At 45.1% G+C, this 16,275-nt stretch overlaps 1 protein-coding gene across 1 annotated transcript in view; it reads right to left on the bottom strand.

Annotated features, from left to right (window-relative positions):
* Window positions 1-16,275, bottom strand: part of LOC112107395 (neurogenic locus notch homolog protein 2) — a 136,782-nt gene that overhangs the window by 57,373 nt on the left and 63,134 nt on the right. Inside the window, exons 7-11 of the mRNA XM_024201087.3 lie at window positions 15,832-15,987; window positions 10,268-10,456; window positions 7,337-7,450; window positions 4,821-4,934; window positions 652-885 (exon numbers count right to left, since the gene is read on the bottom strand). Of these exons, the coding sequence (XP_024056855.1) occupies window positions 652-885; window positions 4,821-4,934; window positions 7,337-7,450; window positions 10,268-10,456; window positions 15,832-15,987 (807 nt within the window). The remainder of the gene's footprint in view (window positions 1-651; window positions 886-4,820; window positions 4,935-7,336; window positions 7,451-10,267; window positions 10,457-15,831; window positions 15,988-16,275) is intronic.

Below are 16,275 nucleotides of genomic sequence, written 5' to 3'. Positions count from 1 at the left end.
TCTTTTCTTTTTTTTATTACAAACTTTAGTGGCATGAAGTCTGCCACTTTGAAACAATTTTTATTTCAGTGTTAAGAGTTTAACTTTTCATACATTAACAAAGTTAATGATCTTTTACATACCGGTCAAATTTTTCCAAAGTATGAGATTATAGCTAGGCTCCTAAACCTATATTTAGACACCCAAGTGTGGAATTTTCAAAGCTACTTCAGTCATTTAGGAGCACAAGTCCCATGGACTTCAAACCCACTAAGGAGCATAGATGAGTCGAAGCCTTGTAGCTTCCTTGGCTCAGATGTTCAATCCATTAGAAGGTGGTGCTGGTTGCAAACACAGCATGCGCTATTTGTTTATCAATTTTATGTTTGTGTTCTCACTGTAAGGATGCTAATGAGGCCCTGGACTTGCACTTTGCAGCACAGATGAGCATTTTAAGTGGGAAATTTCTTAGAATTTCATATTTTACACTGATACTTCCTGCTAACAATTATCTAACTAAAGTACAAGAGACCCACTTTAGAAATTTAAGATTATAAAAAGGGAAGTAAATGACTAGATACATGTAGATAAAAAATTATAATTTCTGGTAAGATTGTGACTTTTTTTAAAGTCTTGATTTTTGTCTGCCCTGCCATCTTATGCTTTATGTACCTGAAGTGCCCAGGAGACAGTTGCACTGATAGCCATTCACCAAGTCAATGCAGCGTCCTTCATTGAGGCAGGGGTTACTCTGGCATTCATCTACCTGCTCACTGCATATGGCACCCATGTACCCAGAATTGCAAACACAGGTGTACGAATCAATTCCATCCTGGCATTCACCATGGTGGCAAGGGTCAGGGTCACAGTTGTTGATATTCTCTTCACACAAAGTGCCAGTAAAACCTAAGAGAAAAATGAAGAGGCGTGATTAAGAGGCTTAGAGATATATTATATGATGTCCTCTGCATTGAATATCAAACACAATAATACAGTGTTCATCATAACAAATCAGCAAAATGGTATTCAGAATATACAGAACTGTTTGGGCACCTAACCTGTAACCCATCTCCCAACCCCAGAGAAGCCAACAGACCCTGTATGGTGCACAAAGCACAGTGTGCCACAGAAAAAGCTACATAGATAATCTTTGCAACAGAGACTGATACCTGGAATGCATTCAAATCTGAGCAATTATGGAAGTAATTTGAAGTAATATTCAAATTACTATCAGAACTGTTTATTGACATCAATATGAAACAAACTGAAGACAATCCCTTCTCTTACTAGACTATTAGTAATAATACTAGATATTTCCACTATCCAGCAGCCCAGAGGACTTAACTTTTGTCAATACAAGGAATTTTAATGCACAGACCTTGAAAAAATTGACTTTCCCACTGAAGCTTTCCTGGAGGTCTGCAGAAAAGGTAAGCTTTAGTTCAAAAATCTTTTAGTCCTCATGACTGGCAAGAACCTTTAAAAGCTCCACCCATGAGCCAACTGTAAAGTGATACACTGCTGTCTGCTAAAGGCTGCAGACATGCACCTCCTGTGCCTCGGCAGCAGTAGAGAGTTCTCCATATTTAAATTTATTAATTAGAAAGTTGATTGACAATATTATTACAATACTACAGCTATTAAACTTAATTACTATAAAGTGTCATACACCACTGATCCATTCCTTTAAACTGAAGGAGGCAGGACAAGCATTTTTTATCCTGGCTTAGAACGATTTAGTCCTAGGTCTAGGAATTGCCAGGGACATTTTTCAGGCCCTGTTAATGCACTATTATAATGTGGGTGCCCTATAATTTGAGACATTTGGAGTTACAGCAGACAAAGCCCTGGAGAACATAGCTGGGGATGATCCTTCACAGGGAGCAGAATAGAGGAGCCCTGGTACAATATCTTTTTTCCCCATCTGTAATGTATGATGCCATGCAAGACACTTGCTCTCAGTGTCCCCACCACAGAAATGGAGGGAAAAAGGAAGCCAGAGACGTAGCAGTTCTTTAAACAGACACTAGTATTTCAACTGCATGGCCATTCACAGTTGCTTTCAGTCCCATTTCCTCAAAGCTGCCCATGTTCAGTGTGCCCCAAGTCTTTTTTCCTTTTCTGGGAAATCCAAAGTCTCTGTAGGGAAACAGGCCCCAGCCTGTGTGCCCAAAATCAGCACCTGCTTTTCGCGTGTCCTCAATCTAGTTAGCACTCTGATCTGGTGCTGTATTTTCCTGGCACCCCTTGAGCAGCCCACCCTTCTCATATTGCCGCTCCTCCTGGCACCTCTCGAGTGAGGGAGCCCTGTATTATATATGGCTGCAAACCCCTCTCTCCCCTCCCAGCAGGTTTTGCTAAAGATTAATAACTAAGGCTCCCCACCCCACTGAGTGAAAATCAGATGGACCATGCCCTAGCTTGAGCTAGGCACAGACTTTCCACAGCTGCTTCCAAGTCCAGAAAGGGTTTGGGTTTTTCCTTTTCCTAGTGACATTTATTCTGTCACAATCAGTAATCAAAGGAGAATCCTGGTGGTAACAACTCCTCTTCTCTGGCCTAGAGCCATTCCATTCTGATATTTCTGAAACTTGCCCTCTTGTATCTACCGCATTCCCTGGGGAATTAGCTATTAAGAGGAATCAGGTTGCTTTAAAAATGCATGCCATCGTAGAGGCACACAGTTTACAAGTTGCTACTGTATCCATTCACGATGTTCTGACTAGAGTCTCGAAGAGGGTTTCTTAATCCCTGGAATTACACACAAAATAAATGCTACTTCCAGAATTTTCACAGAAATGCTTAACACAGTCAAAAGATGGAATAAGAGAGATTTATGGAGGCAGTGATACAGTCTAGTCTCAGGAACCTGATACATCATTCTCTTACTGGGATGACGAGGTCTATGTGTGCCAGGTTCATTTTACAGGAATAGTATCTAAGACACATCCTCCTGCATATTCTTTCAAACTCATTAAACAGAGAAAACTGATTTTTTCTTTACCAGGAACCACAAGCTCTAGAGCTCCTATTTCTAGCGGTTGTTCTATAGCAATTCTGTCTTCTTTTGAGATACTGATGTCTGAACAAAATTTGGAGTAAAACTATGGCATAGTCTGCAGTGTGATATCTTGTCATATCATATGTTGCAGAACCATTTCTCCTAGAGAATAAAGAGAGATGCTTCCCAGTCAGCCATTGGCTTGTGTTGGATTCATAGATCTTAAGGCCAGAATGACTTTTCATGATCATTTGCCCTGAATTCCTATGTAACAAGCCATGCAATTTCACCCAGCAATTCCCACATCAAGTCCAGTAACTTGTGGTTGAACTAGAGCAAGTCTTTTAGAATAACAGCTAGTCTTGATATAAGGATTTCATGCGATGGTAAATTTACCACAACCCTTGATGATTTGTTCCACTCTTTGAGGACTGTTCTGCTGTCTCTTGCATAGTCTTCCTCTTCCGAAACTATTGTGAACCTGTCCCGATAAAGCCAAATGCCATTTTGGTAAATTCTGTTGTGTCTAATAGAGCCAACGTGTTAGGTGCTGTAAAAACACACAAGGCTCCTGCCCCAAACAGCTTAGTGTCTACTCATTCCCTGTGTAGCATTATTAGACTATTCCTGGCACCCTCTGCCACTTCCCTTCTTTAGGGAAGAGGACTTGCCCAACATAAAATCAGGACCAAACAAAGGAAGGAACGTTTTATTTAAGTCTGATCTAAAGTTAGGGGTTCCGTTCTCTGGTATTTTTAGGACATCTCGGGGCAAGTGTGTCTCTCTGGATTCTGTACAGAGCAGAGTAAGTTATTGCTGCTAAACAACTTATGTTGCCTTAGCCGCTTTTTAAATAGAATTTGACTCTTTGACTGGATTCACTGACAATAAGCCAAATCTCACATGAATCCATCCAGACTAAGAGTGCCTATCTGAGACAGTAACAGCTGCAGGGGCTAATCCTGCCTCTTTCTCATACCACAGAGTTTCTAGAGCCTCAAGAGCCCCTGGTGATGTGGGTTAATACCATCAGATGTTACAAAGTGGGAAACTGAGGCACGGGGTAGGCAACTTGTTCAACACCTATGGAAATAAGTGGCCAGGCTCACCCCAGAATAAGAGTCTAATTGACCCAGTCCTAAACTAAGCCTCACCCAGCAGTTTCTGCTCAGAGCTGAAGAGTTAAGGCTGGTCTTAGACAGCTGTTTTATCCTTAGCTCTGCCATTGAGTTCCTATGTGACCCTGGGCAAATCACTTAAATCAGACTTTTTGGAAGGTGGCCACTAACTGTGTACCACATTTGCTGGGTGTTCAACTTTTAAGGCACCATGGACACTTATTACACTTAGATCCTCATAGCCCATTCCTCAGTTATATTAAGTAGTTTGGAAGCAAACAAGCAGGAAGCAATACAGTCTAGCATTGCTCTACCCATCTCTCTTGGTCTCAGGCTGCCAGTTTTCACTTGGGCCCATCCTGAAGTCCCAAAGAAAGCATTCCATACTGGGGAATCCCAGAATGGAAAAACACCAGTAAATAGGGACTCTTTGCAGGGGAAAAGCGATGACACTGAAAGAGTGAAGCTAGACTTCCTTCCAGGCAACTGTGAATTCTTTGGTGTCACAAACCATGGGGCTTCTGTCCCTAAGAGATACTCAGTGCTGCCCTCTTCTGCAGAGAGGTAGGCAGCAAAGATTCCTGGAAAAAAGACTTTCAGAGATAGCACAGACCCAATGCTTTGCTGCCTGCCTCTGCTCACTACATAGGCTGCACATACTAGTTTCTATTCAAGGGGCTTTAGCCATTGCACTGAATGTGAGAAGATGTGATGAGGCTAACCTGTGGCACACTGGCATTCATAGCCATTTGGATAATCAATGCACTTGGCTCCATTTAGACAAGGTGTGCTGGAGCAATCATCAATGTCGATCTGGCACACTGCTCCAGTGAAACCTGAAAGGCAAGAGGAAAGTGAGAATCCTGAAACTATTCAGAGTAGGAATATCCATCCCCTGTCCCCTCCTGCTCCTCAAAACAGGCTCAGGTGTTGAACTGGCCAATTTGCAGCTTTTCAACCAGCCAGTTTTTCTCCTTGTGACTGCCATCTTGGCTCCATAATTTAAGCTCTCATTTGTTTGATCTTTAGATTTTATGGTTAAGAAGAAGAGTGTTGAATGTTAACAAAGAAATGGATACTGGCTGCCTGCCACAGTTTGCAGACAGCCTGAAACAGATTCTGGAGAAGTGTGAACTCTTCTTATTAACCGCAATGAATCGTTAACTCTGGATCCTAATGACACGTTCAATGTCAACATTGTTAGCTACTTGCCTAAAATCACTCAAGGTAAAAGGGACAATCATTATGATTAGGCTTGGAAGAATTCGATTTTTTTCATAATGTCAACAGATAATACTGATGTTCATTTTTAAGCATTTTTTCTATTTTTATGGATATAAACTTTCAAAGTTGCAGGAAACTGTGTGTGGGGGGTGTCAGACAATAATTATTTAGTGAAAGTAGACATTGAGAGTCAAAAAGTTAAAGCTTTAGAAACATTAAAACATTGTCAACATCACATGTCAAAATATACAAAGTAAATATCCTTAAATAAGATTCTAAGAAGTTTTCAGGCAATATAAGAAAATGCTGCTTATCTGTGAATTTTGATCATCAATGGAAATATTTTTGTCTGTGAAATCAACGTTTACCTACATTTACCGACAAAAATCAAATCCTTCAATGCCTAAACATGATCTCTGAAGCATCTCATTTTGAAATTAACAAGCTTGGACTTGAGTGGAGCTTTAGAGTACCACCACTTTTCTCCCCATTAAACCTCTGAACACAGCGTCAATTGCATCAAAGAGTAGGCAGACTTTGGCAGGTGTATTGCTCAGGACTAATTCTTAGCAAATCTTTAAAACTGCCCACATGTAGTGTGGTAAATCCAAACCAGGTTTCATCACTAGCCCACATCGTCCCTGGATTAGTTGGTTCCTGGTCCAGCAAATCACCCTGCCAAGAGGTAGCTTCCGTCCTCCAGGTCAAAAGGGCAGGAACAATCTCCGTGATGCTCTGGGTATGGCACACTGCAAGTCAAGGTATGCTTGCAGTGTTCATCTGACTGGCACAGGTAACAAAGGCAATGAGGACATGTTGACACAGATTAGCTGGCCCAGTCTCAGCTCACCTGAGACTCTGGGTATGTATTTGGGTTGCTGGACTATGCCACAGGCAATGCCTCCACATCTTCACTGCTATTGTTATCCACCCTAGCTAGATTAAAGCAAGCATGGGCTTGCCTATCTGTATTGTAGTCATACTGTCACTTGCAAAGCAATACATCTTCATTTGCAGTGCAGACATGTCAGAATAGGGCTGGCATGGGGCAACAAGAAAAAAGCAAAGGGAGGACCTTCCACAGTGGTATGCTTGGGAAACTGAAACAAAACAACAAATAGAGGAGACTTTGGGCAGTCAAAGTGAGGAACTCCACATGAAGAAATAATTCATCTATTTCTAAAGCATCCCCTTAGCCACAATTATAGCTATGGGTAGCACAGCAGTATGGGATGCACTGTACAGCACAGGACAAGATGTCCTGTACCTTACAATGCTTTGTTATTGATAAACAAGGTAGTGGATTGTGTCAGTTATGGTGATGGAGCCAGACATCCTGGCACCAGGAGAAGGGAAGAGAGGACTCAAGTACTGCTTCTGGGGGGAAGGGACTGAGGGAAAGTAGAGATCTCCCTGGGCAGGCACAGGAAAAAAAGCATTTACTTCTCCCCCAGTTGGCTTACAAGATATTGGACCTTAACCTGGTGACCTTGAACCTGGTGCTGGTCCCTTGGATTAGCAGAAGCCCCTTTCTGCAGAGAAGAATGCTGACTCCCTGCACTGTGCTAGCGACTTAACCAAGTTGAGTTGCTGAGGAAAGGCTCTCACCTAAAACCTTGAGGAAGCCAAAAAAATTATGTGGAGGATGAAAACTGTCTCAAATTAAAATAGATTTAAAAAATAATCTCTACAGACATTGGTCTGTAATTCACCATGACATTCTTTAACAAGTGAAGTCATAGCTGCCAGCCACTGTGTAAAACTAAGTGTTCAGTCTTAACATTTGTCCAGTAAAACGCACAGTGTTAATGTTGCATCAGGATGGTTGCATATGAAACTTATTTAGCAAGTATTACAGCTAATCATTTCAGTTCTCCTTTAAAGGAATTCTAATTTGGGCATGAGCACTCTGCAGGGAAGGCACATCCTGAGCAGGTTTGCTTTCACTCCACTCCAACAGTCTGTTGTGCCCTTTGTAGGGAGAAGAGAGGTGGTGCTGGAGAGGAACACTTACCAGGTGGACAGACACACTGGAAGCGATTGACTTTATCCAGACATTCTCCATTGTTCACACAGGGATTACTCTGGCATTCGTTAATCTCCAGTTCACAGTGCATACCTTTAAACCCTGGAAAGGATAACAAGGAATGGCAGAAAGGCTTTAGAAAGTGCCCAAGGTGTTGACTACACCTTATTCCAGGACTGAAAATCAAAGCTAGATTTAACTGAAATAGAAATTCCAGTTTGTATTGATATTTTTGATATAAAGAGACCACATTTTAAAAGCATAAATACAAGTGTTAAAGTGGAGTTTTCAACTTGAACATTATCAGAGGCGTAGCCGTGTTAGTCTGTATCCGCAAAAAACAACAAGGAGTCTAGTGGCACCTTAAAGACTAACAGATGTATTTGGGCATAAGCTTTCGTGGGTAAAAACCCCACTTCTTCAGATGCATGGAGTGAAAATTTCAGATGCAGGCATAAATATACTGACACATGAAGAGAAGGGAGTTACGTGTCAGTATATTTATGCCTGCATCTGTAATTTTCACTCCATGCATCTGAAGAAGTGGGTTTTTTTACCCACAAAAGCTTATGCCCAAATAAATCTGTTAATCTTTAAGGTGCCACCGGACTCCTCGTTGTTAACTTGAACATTACATTTTCAGAGCTGCATGCATGATCTCCCAATATCACAATAAAGACAGAAATCTGAATTGAAATGTACCATTTTCTTTTGCATACTGAAAAGAGAAAGAGACAATTATGTCTTTAATGATTTGGGAGGGGACCAAATACATTGATGATGGGCACTAGTGTAAGAACATAAGTAGAGTCACTGACAATAAAAGGAGATAATTTACAAACAAAAGAAAACTAACTCAGCAGGTAGTCACTCTGAAATTCACTCCCACAGGAGGGAAGGGTCAAAATACTGTATGTGGATTTTGGAAAGGGTGGAGCAACGCCTTCATTTGTTGCTAGGCTTACTAAGACTGGGTAAATTCACTTTATGCTTCATTGTGTCAGCTCATCACCGAGTGGAGTCAGGAAGGAATGCTTCCTCTATATTTGCATAACACTGCACAATTGGTCAAGGGCATGCTGTTTTTCCCCCCTTCCCTGAAGCACTGGGTATTGGTCACTACTAGAGGGAAGTTAATAGATTGGACAGAGCATTGGTGTACTTGATGTGGTAACCGCTATAAAGATTTCAAACATGTCAAAATATTTTTAATAGTGAGATCTATCAGTCTGTAGCAGGGGTGAGCAAGCTACGGCTTGGAGGCTGCATCCGGCCCTTCAGACGTTTTAATCCGGCCCTCAAATTCCTGCCAGGGAGTGGGGTTGGAGGCTTGCCCCACTCCGTGTGTGCCATGGCTCCCGGAAGCAGCGGCATGTCCCCCCTCTGGCTCCTATGCGTAGGGGCAGCCAGGGGGCTCTGCATGCTGCCCCCACCCCAAGTGCTGCCCCTGAGCTCCCATTGGCTGGGAACCGCAGCCAATGGGAGCTGCAGGGGCAGCACCTGCGGAGAGGGCAGCGCGCAGTCTCGCCTGGACTAGGGTTACCATATTTAAAAAAAAAACAAAAAGAGGACACTCCACGGGGCCCCGGCCCCGCCCCAACTCTGCCCCCAGCTCCGCCCCAACTCCACCCCTTCCCCGCCCCGGCCCCACCCAACTCCGCCCCTTCCCCAAAGTCCCCGCCCCACCTCCGCCCCTCCCCTGAACGCTCCGCCCCCTGCTCCTCCTCCTCTCCCCTGCTTCCCGCGAATCAAATGTTCGCGGGAAGCCTGAAACAGGCAGGCAGCAGGTAAGCTGGGGCTGGGGCGGTGGAGGGGGGGGGGGCGCGAGGAGGCGCGGCCCAGTCCGGCCCCCCCGGCCGAGCAGCTCTGGCCCTGGCGTCTCCGGCCCAGCCCGGCTCGGGCCCTGGGGCTCCGGCCCCGGTTCCGGCCGAGTGGCTCCAGCCCGGTCCTGGCTGAGCAGCGCCGGCCCCAGCGGCTCCGGCTCGGATCCAAGCCCCACGACCCCTCCCTATTTTCCCGGACATGCCCGGCTTTTTGGAATTTCCTCCCGGACGGGGATTTGAGGACCAAAAAGCCGGACATGTCCGGGAAAATCCGGACGTATGGTAACCCTAGCCTGGACCCCGACCTCTTCCTGTGCCCCAACTCCCTATACCAGCCCTGATCCCCCTCCCACCCTCCGAACCCCTCAGTCCCAGCCAGGACCACCCTCCTGCACCCCCAACCCCTCATCCCCAGCTCCACCCCAGAGCCCTCTCCCCCCACACACCTCAACCTCCTGCCCTAGTCCGAAGCCCCCTCCCACACCCTGATGTCCTCATTTCTGGCCCCACCCCAGAGCCCACCCCCCCAGCCAGAGCCCTCACTCCAACCCCCAATTTCGTGAGCATTCATGGCCCACCATACTATTTCCATACCCAGATGTGGCCCTCGGGCCAAAAAGTTTGCCCACCCCGGTCTATAGAATAGCAGTTTGCCCACCCCGGTCTATAGAATAGCTTCCCAATCTACTGGGAACTGCATCACTTGCGACATTGAAAACCTAGACTTGAGAAAGCCCTGGAAGTTATCCAAAACCAAAAGTTAAGATTAAAACAAAGAAGGTTAAGCAGTAACCAATTTGTGTGCTTGTATTTAATTTAACAAGCTAGGTCTTGCTCACTAACAAATTACAGACTACTTTTTCTTCCTTCTTCACACCACCCCTATTGCCTGCTTTCTCCTCTCCTCACACACCAGCAAGCCTTCACAACCCGTCTGCCCACAGCAAATGATCTCCAGTGACCTCATTCAGCACAGCTCTTGGGCACTCCCATCACACTGGTCTCTGGCACAGTGGACAATCCTTCCCTTCCTCACACGTCTGAGCTTTTTATCTTTGCTAGAAGCCCCATCCCAGCTTGGAAAGTGTCCCCTTACCTGGCATGCAGAGACATGTGAACCCTCCAATTTTATCCAGGCAAGTGGCATCATTCTGACATGGTTCGGAAAGACATTCATTAATGTCCAGTTCACAGCGAGGCCCTGTGTACCCCTTCAGACATTCACAGTGGAAGGAGCCTTCTGTATTCACACATTTCCCGGCATGCTCACATGGGTTGCTGTTTGCTGCAAGAGACACACATTTATATATCAGAATCTGCTTTTCTGGTCATGATAGTCTCAGCACCATCTCCAGTCAGGCCCTTCTCATGCCAGTCCCTCCTGACAAGGAGCGTAGGGCAGAAAGGACTCTTCTTTCTACTGTGAGGTGCCTGCTGCCTTTTATGTGCCTGAGGAAAGATTCAACGGCCACCTGTTTGCAGACAGAAAGAGAAATTTCCAAGCCTTATCAATGGATCAAGAAGAGCATTCTGGCCTGTACCACTGCTCCTTTCCTCACTCCCATGGAGCTGAAGATGGCATTGACAGAGGCACCCAACGGGGGATCAGGGCACTCAAGCCTCTTTGAAGGCCTCATATCGAAATCACCTATTCAACTTGCCCACCCACTTCAGGGCTGAGGCCTTCAGGATGCTCCTGAGCCCAAGTGACAGCCAGGCCTTTGCTACCAATCTCAGTCAGACTAGCCTGTAGGGCCTTCTCCTAGAGAAGCTTCATGCAGCATTCTTGTCTAAAGTGGGGTAGAGAAGTAAAACTCATTCAAGGAGTGGCCCTCTCCAGAAGACACCAGCACCAGGTATGCTGGTTAGTGACTGACTTCAAGTGGTACAATGGGCAGTGGGCACACACAAAAATCTCAATGTCAAGTTGAAAATGTTAGACAAGCCCCAAAAGATTAGTTTTGCAAAAATTGCAACTTCTAAACCCAAATGGTAAGAAGTCTGGAAATGTAATTAAAGGATCTAGCTGCTTCCTTGCTGTTTGACATGATATCATCAACCTCTACCTCATGAAAGACAGAAACAGCTGCCATATAAACTCTGAGGCATTATTCTCAAAATAGATTTGACACACAGGTGGTCCAAAACAACCAAAACAGGGAAAAACAGGATCTCGTATAAATGGAAAGGTTATATCTGTTTAATAAGGAAACAGGTACAATGATCCTAAAGTGCAACAGCCACGACCTGAACTGGATGGAGAATCAGACGTCTGAGATTTAAAAAAAAGTACCAGTAGCAAAGAGAAAAGCGGTTCTTGAGAGAGCACTAAGTGGTCTAAGCACCCCAAGCATCAACATAACTGATAAGCCCAAGTGACCAAGAGCCACCAGGAGCAAGTGGGCCTTTGCCAGGGTCATTCTTCTGCACGCTGGGAACTGCAATGAAAAAGCTGCTTCTGTTATCTAGTCCATCCCTCCATGTCCTGGTGCAGACTCAGTGGCTGATGACTTCATTGGCATGTAGACCCAACTTTGGGGTACACTTTGGAAAGAACAAACACCACACGTCTTGGTCCCATGCTGGGTGAATAAGCCAATCAGCAATCCATTTTACTTCTCCTGTCAGGTAAATGAACTTAATCCCAGGGAGCAGTTGCTGCTGGGGCAGAGGTAACTGGATCACTGCCTTTCCTTATTTCTCCCAGCAGCAAAATGAGAATGTTACCACAAACAGTCCACTAGCATCTGAACCGCCAGGAATGAACTGGAGAGGCGGCAACAACACTATAAAGATTGCAGATTAGGCTATATTGGGAGAAGCTGCGATTGCCAGTAAGAACATAAAAACGGCTATACTGGGTCAGACCAAAGGTCCATCTATCTCAGTACAGTATTCTGTCTTCCGACAGTGGCCAATGCCAGGTGCTCCAGAGGGAATGAACAAAACAGGTAATCACCAAATGATCCATCCCGTCACCCATTCCCAGATTCCGGCAAACAGAGGCTAGGGACACCATCCCTGTCCATCCTGGTTAATAGCCATTGATGGACCTATCCTCCATGAACTTATCTAGTTCTTTTTTGAACCCTGTTATAGTCTTGGCCTTCACAACATCCTCTGGCAAAGAATTCCACAGATTGACTGTGCATTGTGTGAAAAAATACTTCCTTTCGTTTGTTTTAAACTTGCTGCCTATTAATTTCATTTGGTGACCCCTAGTTCTTGTGTTATGAGGAGGAGTAAATAACACTTCCTTATTTACTTTCTCTACACCAGTCATGATTTTATAGACCTCTATCATATCCCCCCTTAGTCGTCTCTTTTCCAAGCTGAAAAGTCCCTGTCTTTTTAATCTCTCCTCATATGGCAGCTGTTCCATACCCCTAATAATTTTTGTTGCCCTTTTCTGAACCTTTTCCAATTCCAATATTTCTTTTTTGAGATGGGGCGACCACATCTGCACGCAGTATTCAAGATGTGGGCGTACCAGGGATTTATATAGAGGCAATATGATATTTTCTGTCTTATTATCTATCCCTTTCTTAATGATTCCCAACATTCTGTTCACTTTTTTGACTGCTGCTGCACACTGAGTGGATGTTTTCAGAGAACTATCCACAATGACTCCAAGATCTCTTTCTTGAGTGGTAACAGCTAACTTAGACCCCGTCATTTTATATGTATACTTGGGATTATGTTTTCCAATGTGGATTATTTTGTATTTATCAACATTGAATTTCATCTGCCATTTTGTTGCTCACTCACCCAGATTTGAGAGATCCTTTTGTAGTTCTTCCCAGTCTGCCTGGGACTTAAATGTCTTGAGCAATTTTGTATCATCTGCAAATTTTGCCACCTCACTATTTAGTCCTTTTTCCAGATCATTTAGGAATATGTTGAATAGGACTGGGCCCATTACACACCACTCTTTACCTCTCTCCATTCTGAAAACTGACCATTTATTCCTTCCCTTTGTTTCCTATCTTTTAACCACTTACCAATCCATGAGAGGATCTTCCCTCTTATCCCATGACAGTTTACTTTGCTTAAGAGGCTTTGGTGAGGGACCTTGTCAAAGGCTTTCTGAAAATCTAAGTACACTATATCCACTGGATCCCCCTTTGTCCACATGCTTGTTGACCCCCTCAAAGAATTCTAGTAGGTTGGTGAGGCATGATTTCCCTTTACAAAAACCATGTTGACTCTTCCCCAACAAATTATGTTCATCTATGTGTCTGACAATTTTGTTCTTTACTATAGTTTCAACCAGTTTGCCCGGTACTGAAATCAGGCTTGCTGGCCTGTAATTGCCAGGATCACCTCTGGAGCCCTTTTTAAACATTGGTGTCACATTAGCTATCCTCCAGTCATTTGGTACAGAAGCGGATTTAAATGATAGGTTACAGACTACAGTCAGTAGTTCTGCAATTTCACATTTGAGTTCCTTCAAAACTCTTGGGTGAATACCATCTAGTCCTGGTGACTTCTTATTGTTGAGTTTATAAATTTGTTCCAAAACCTTCTCTAATGACACCTCAGTCATAGAATATCAGGGTTGGAAGGTCATCTAGTCCAACCCCCTGCTCAAAGCAGGACCAATCCCCAGACAGATTTTTGCCCCAGATCCCTAAATGGCCCCCTCAAGGATTGAACTCACAACCCTGGGTTTAGCAGGCCAATGCTCAAACCACTGTGCAGTATTACTGATTACCCCTACTTCAGAAAGAATTGGAAGGGGTTCTGAGATGGATAAGAATGATTAGGGACATGGAAAAACTTGTATGAAGACAATGGCTTGAGAGCAGACAGATAAGAGGGGCCATGATGAAGATATACAAAATAAATAAATACATGAATACAAAATATATGGAGAAGATTCATTGGAATCTTAACCCTGTCTCATAACACAAAACCAGGGTCATTCAGTGACATTTAAAGGTGGTATATACAAAATGGTTAAGAGAAAACATTTTCCAATTACAATAACTCCTCACTTAACATTGTAGTTATGTTCCTGAAAAATGCGACTTTAAGCGAAACGATGTTAAGCGAATCCAATTTTCCCATAAGAATGAATGCAAATGTGGGGGTTAGGTTCCAGGGAAAAACTTTTTTGCATACAGTACAGTACAATAATTGGGTGGTGTCCCCGCCTTACCCCACACAGGCACAGCCCACTGGCACTGGAGACAATGAGGCAGGCAAGGAGGCTGAAGGTGCTCTAGGCTAGGAGAAGCACGTTGCACAGCGGCAGCTTCCCCTACTCTACAAGCACCAGGGGTGGGGGGCTCAACCCTCGGCCCGCCCACACCACCCCTTCCCCCAAGCCCTCAACCGTAACCCGCCTCTTCTTCCCCCTCCTCCCCCTTTACTCCGCACGCCGTGTCCTCGCTCCTCCCCTGCCTCCTGCCCGCGGCAATCAGCTGGCTTGCAGGAGGGAGGGGGGAGGAAGGAGAGGGGAGGAGCGAGGACACGGCGTGCAGGCTCCCCCTCCCTCCCCTGCCTCCCAAATGCCACAAGCCAGTTGATTGCCATGGGCAGGAGGCAGGGGAGGAAGGGGGGAGGTACGCCGCATCCTCCCTCCTGCCCGCAGCAATCAGCTGGCTTGCGACGTTCAGGGGGCAGGAGGGAGGAGCGAGGACTTGGTGCACAGGCTCCCCCCTCCCTCCCCTGCCTCCTGCCCGCGGCAATCAGCTGGTTTGCGGCATTTGGGAGGCAGGGGAGGGAGAGGGAGCCTGTGCACCGAGTCCTTGCTCCTCCCCCCTCCCTCCTGAACGCCGCAAGCCAGCTGATTGCCATGGGCAGGAGGCAGGGGGAGGAGGGGGAAGGCGCTGATCTGCAGGGTCTGCCAGTGGGCGGGAGGCGCTGGGGGGAGGCTTAGGGGAGCTGATGGGGGGCCGCCAGCTGTGGACAAAGCAGGCAGCCAAATGAGGTTATAGCAAAGCATTGCACAACTTTAAATGGAGCAGGGACGTAAGACTAAAACAATGTTAAGCGAGAGGACGTTAAGTGGGGAGTAACTGTAACATAATTAGCCCATGGAACTCATTTCCATAAGATGTACTTGAGGCCATAAGCTTATCAGGTTTAATAAGGATTAGCGATATTATATGGATGACATGAATATCCAGAGCTATAGCAGTAAGTACGAGAAGAGTTATGGAAGTAATGCAAGCTCTCTTGCTTCAACCTGTAAGTATTGGGGATTAATTAGAAACTTCCGTGGGGGCAAGTATCCCATAACTGACTACGCAGGACTTCTTGCACCTTTCCCTGAAGCAGCCAATACTACCCACTTTCAGAAATCGGCTTCTGACTAGATGGATCTCAAAGTCTGGTACCTCTGAGTTTTGATCCTCAATGACAGACTTCATCACCTGGGCAGTCATTTAATCTCTATTTCAGCTTCCCTTAGGGAAGTGGTCATTCTAGCTTACCTTTCAGAGCTGGGGAGAGGTTATAGTGTTTGTAAAGTGCTCTGGGGATCAGAAGTACAACACAAGTCTTAAATTGTTGATGGAACAATGCAAGACTGTATCCTGGGCCTTTGTATCCTCACATAGGTCACATACTTCCACAAGCTGTTCCTATTCCTCCCTCCATCAGTTTCTCAAGTAGAACATCCAGAAACCTACCTATTAGCAGATGGGAACTTACCCATAGCACACTCATCCACGTCATCAGTACAGTCTGCTCCTTTATAGCCTTGAGGACAGGTGCAGATGTAGTGTCCATTCAGAGGGTTGGTATCACATAGAGCTCCCATCAGGCATGGGTTGCTAACACATGCATCATCCAAGTGGCACAGGAGACCTACAGAAGCAAAGGAGGTCACACTAAGCAGTTCATTGAGAAGAATAAAATCTGTTCATCGGGTTGCACCACTCATTTAGCATTCTCCACACTAATTTTGTTAATCTAGGCCCCATTTCCCATGCCAAGAGGCGACTGGAACCATGACAGAAGAAGTCACCTGCAGACATTTGCTATTGGAATCTGACCATGTACTGTACAGCATAATACAATGGCATGTCATATTGCTGTGGTTTCAAAGCATTTATCAGTACTCCTTGTATGCTATAATGGTTTAGTGTTTAAAGC

Source organism: Terrapene carolina, unplaced genomic scaffold, assembly GCF_002925995.2.
Source record: "Terrapene carolina triunguis isolate 2854851 unplaced genomic scaffold, T_m_triunguis-2.0 Scaffold210, whole genome shotgun sequence".
Lineage (NCBI taxonomy): Eukaryota > Metazoa > Chordata > Testudines > Emydidae > Terrapene > Terrapene triunguis.
The sequence above is the reverse complement of the archived record's forward strand: the minus strand, read 5'-3'. Positions and strand labels throughout refer to the sequence as shown.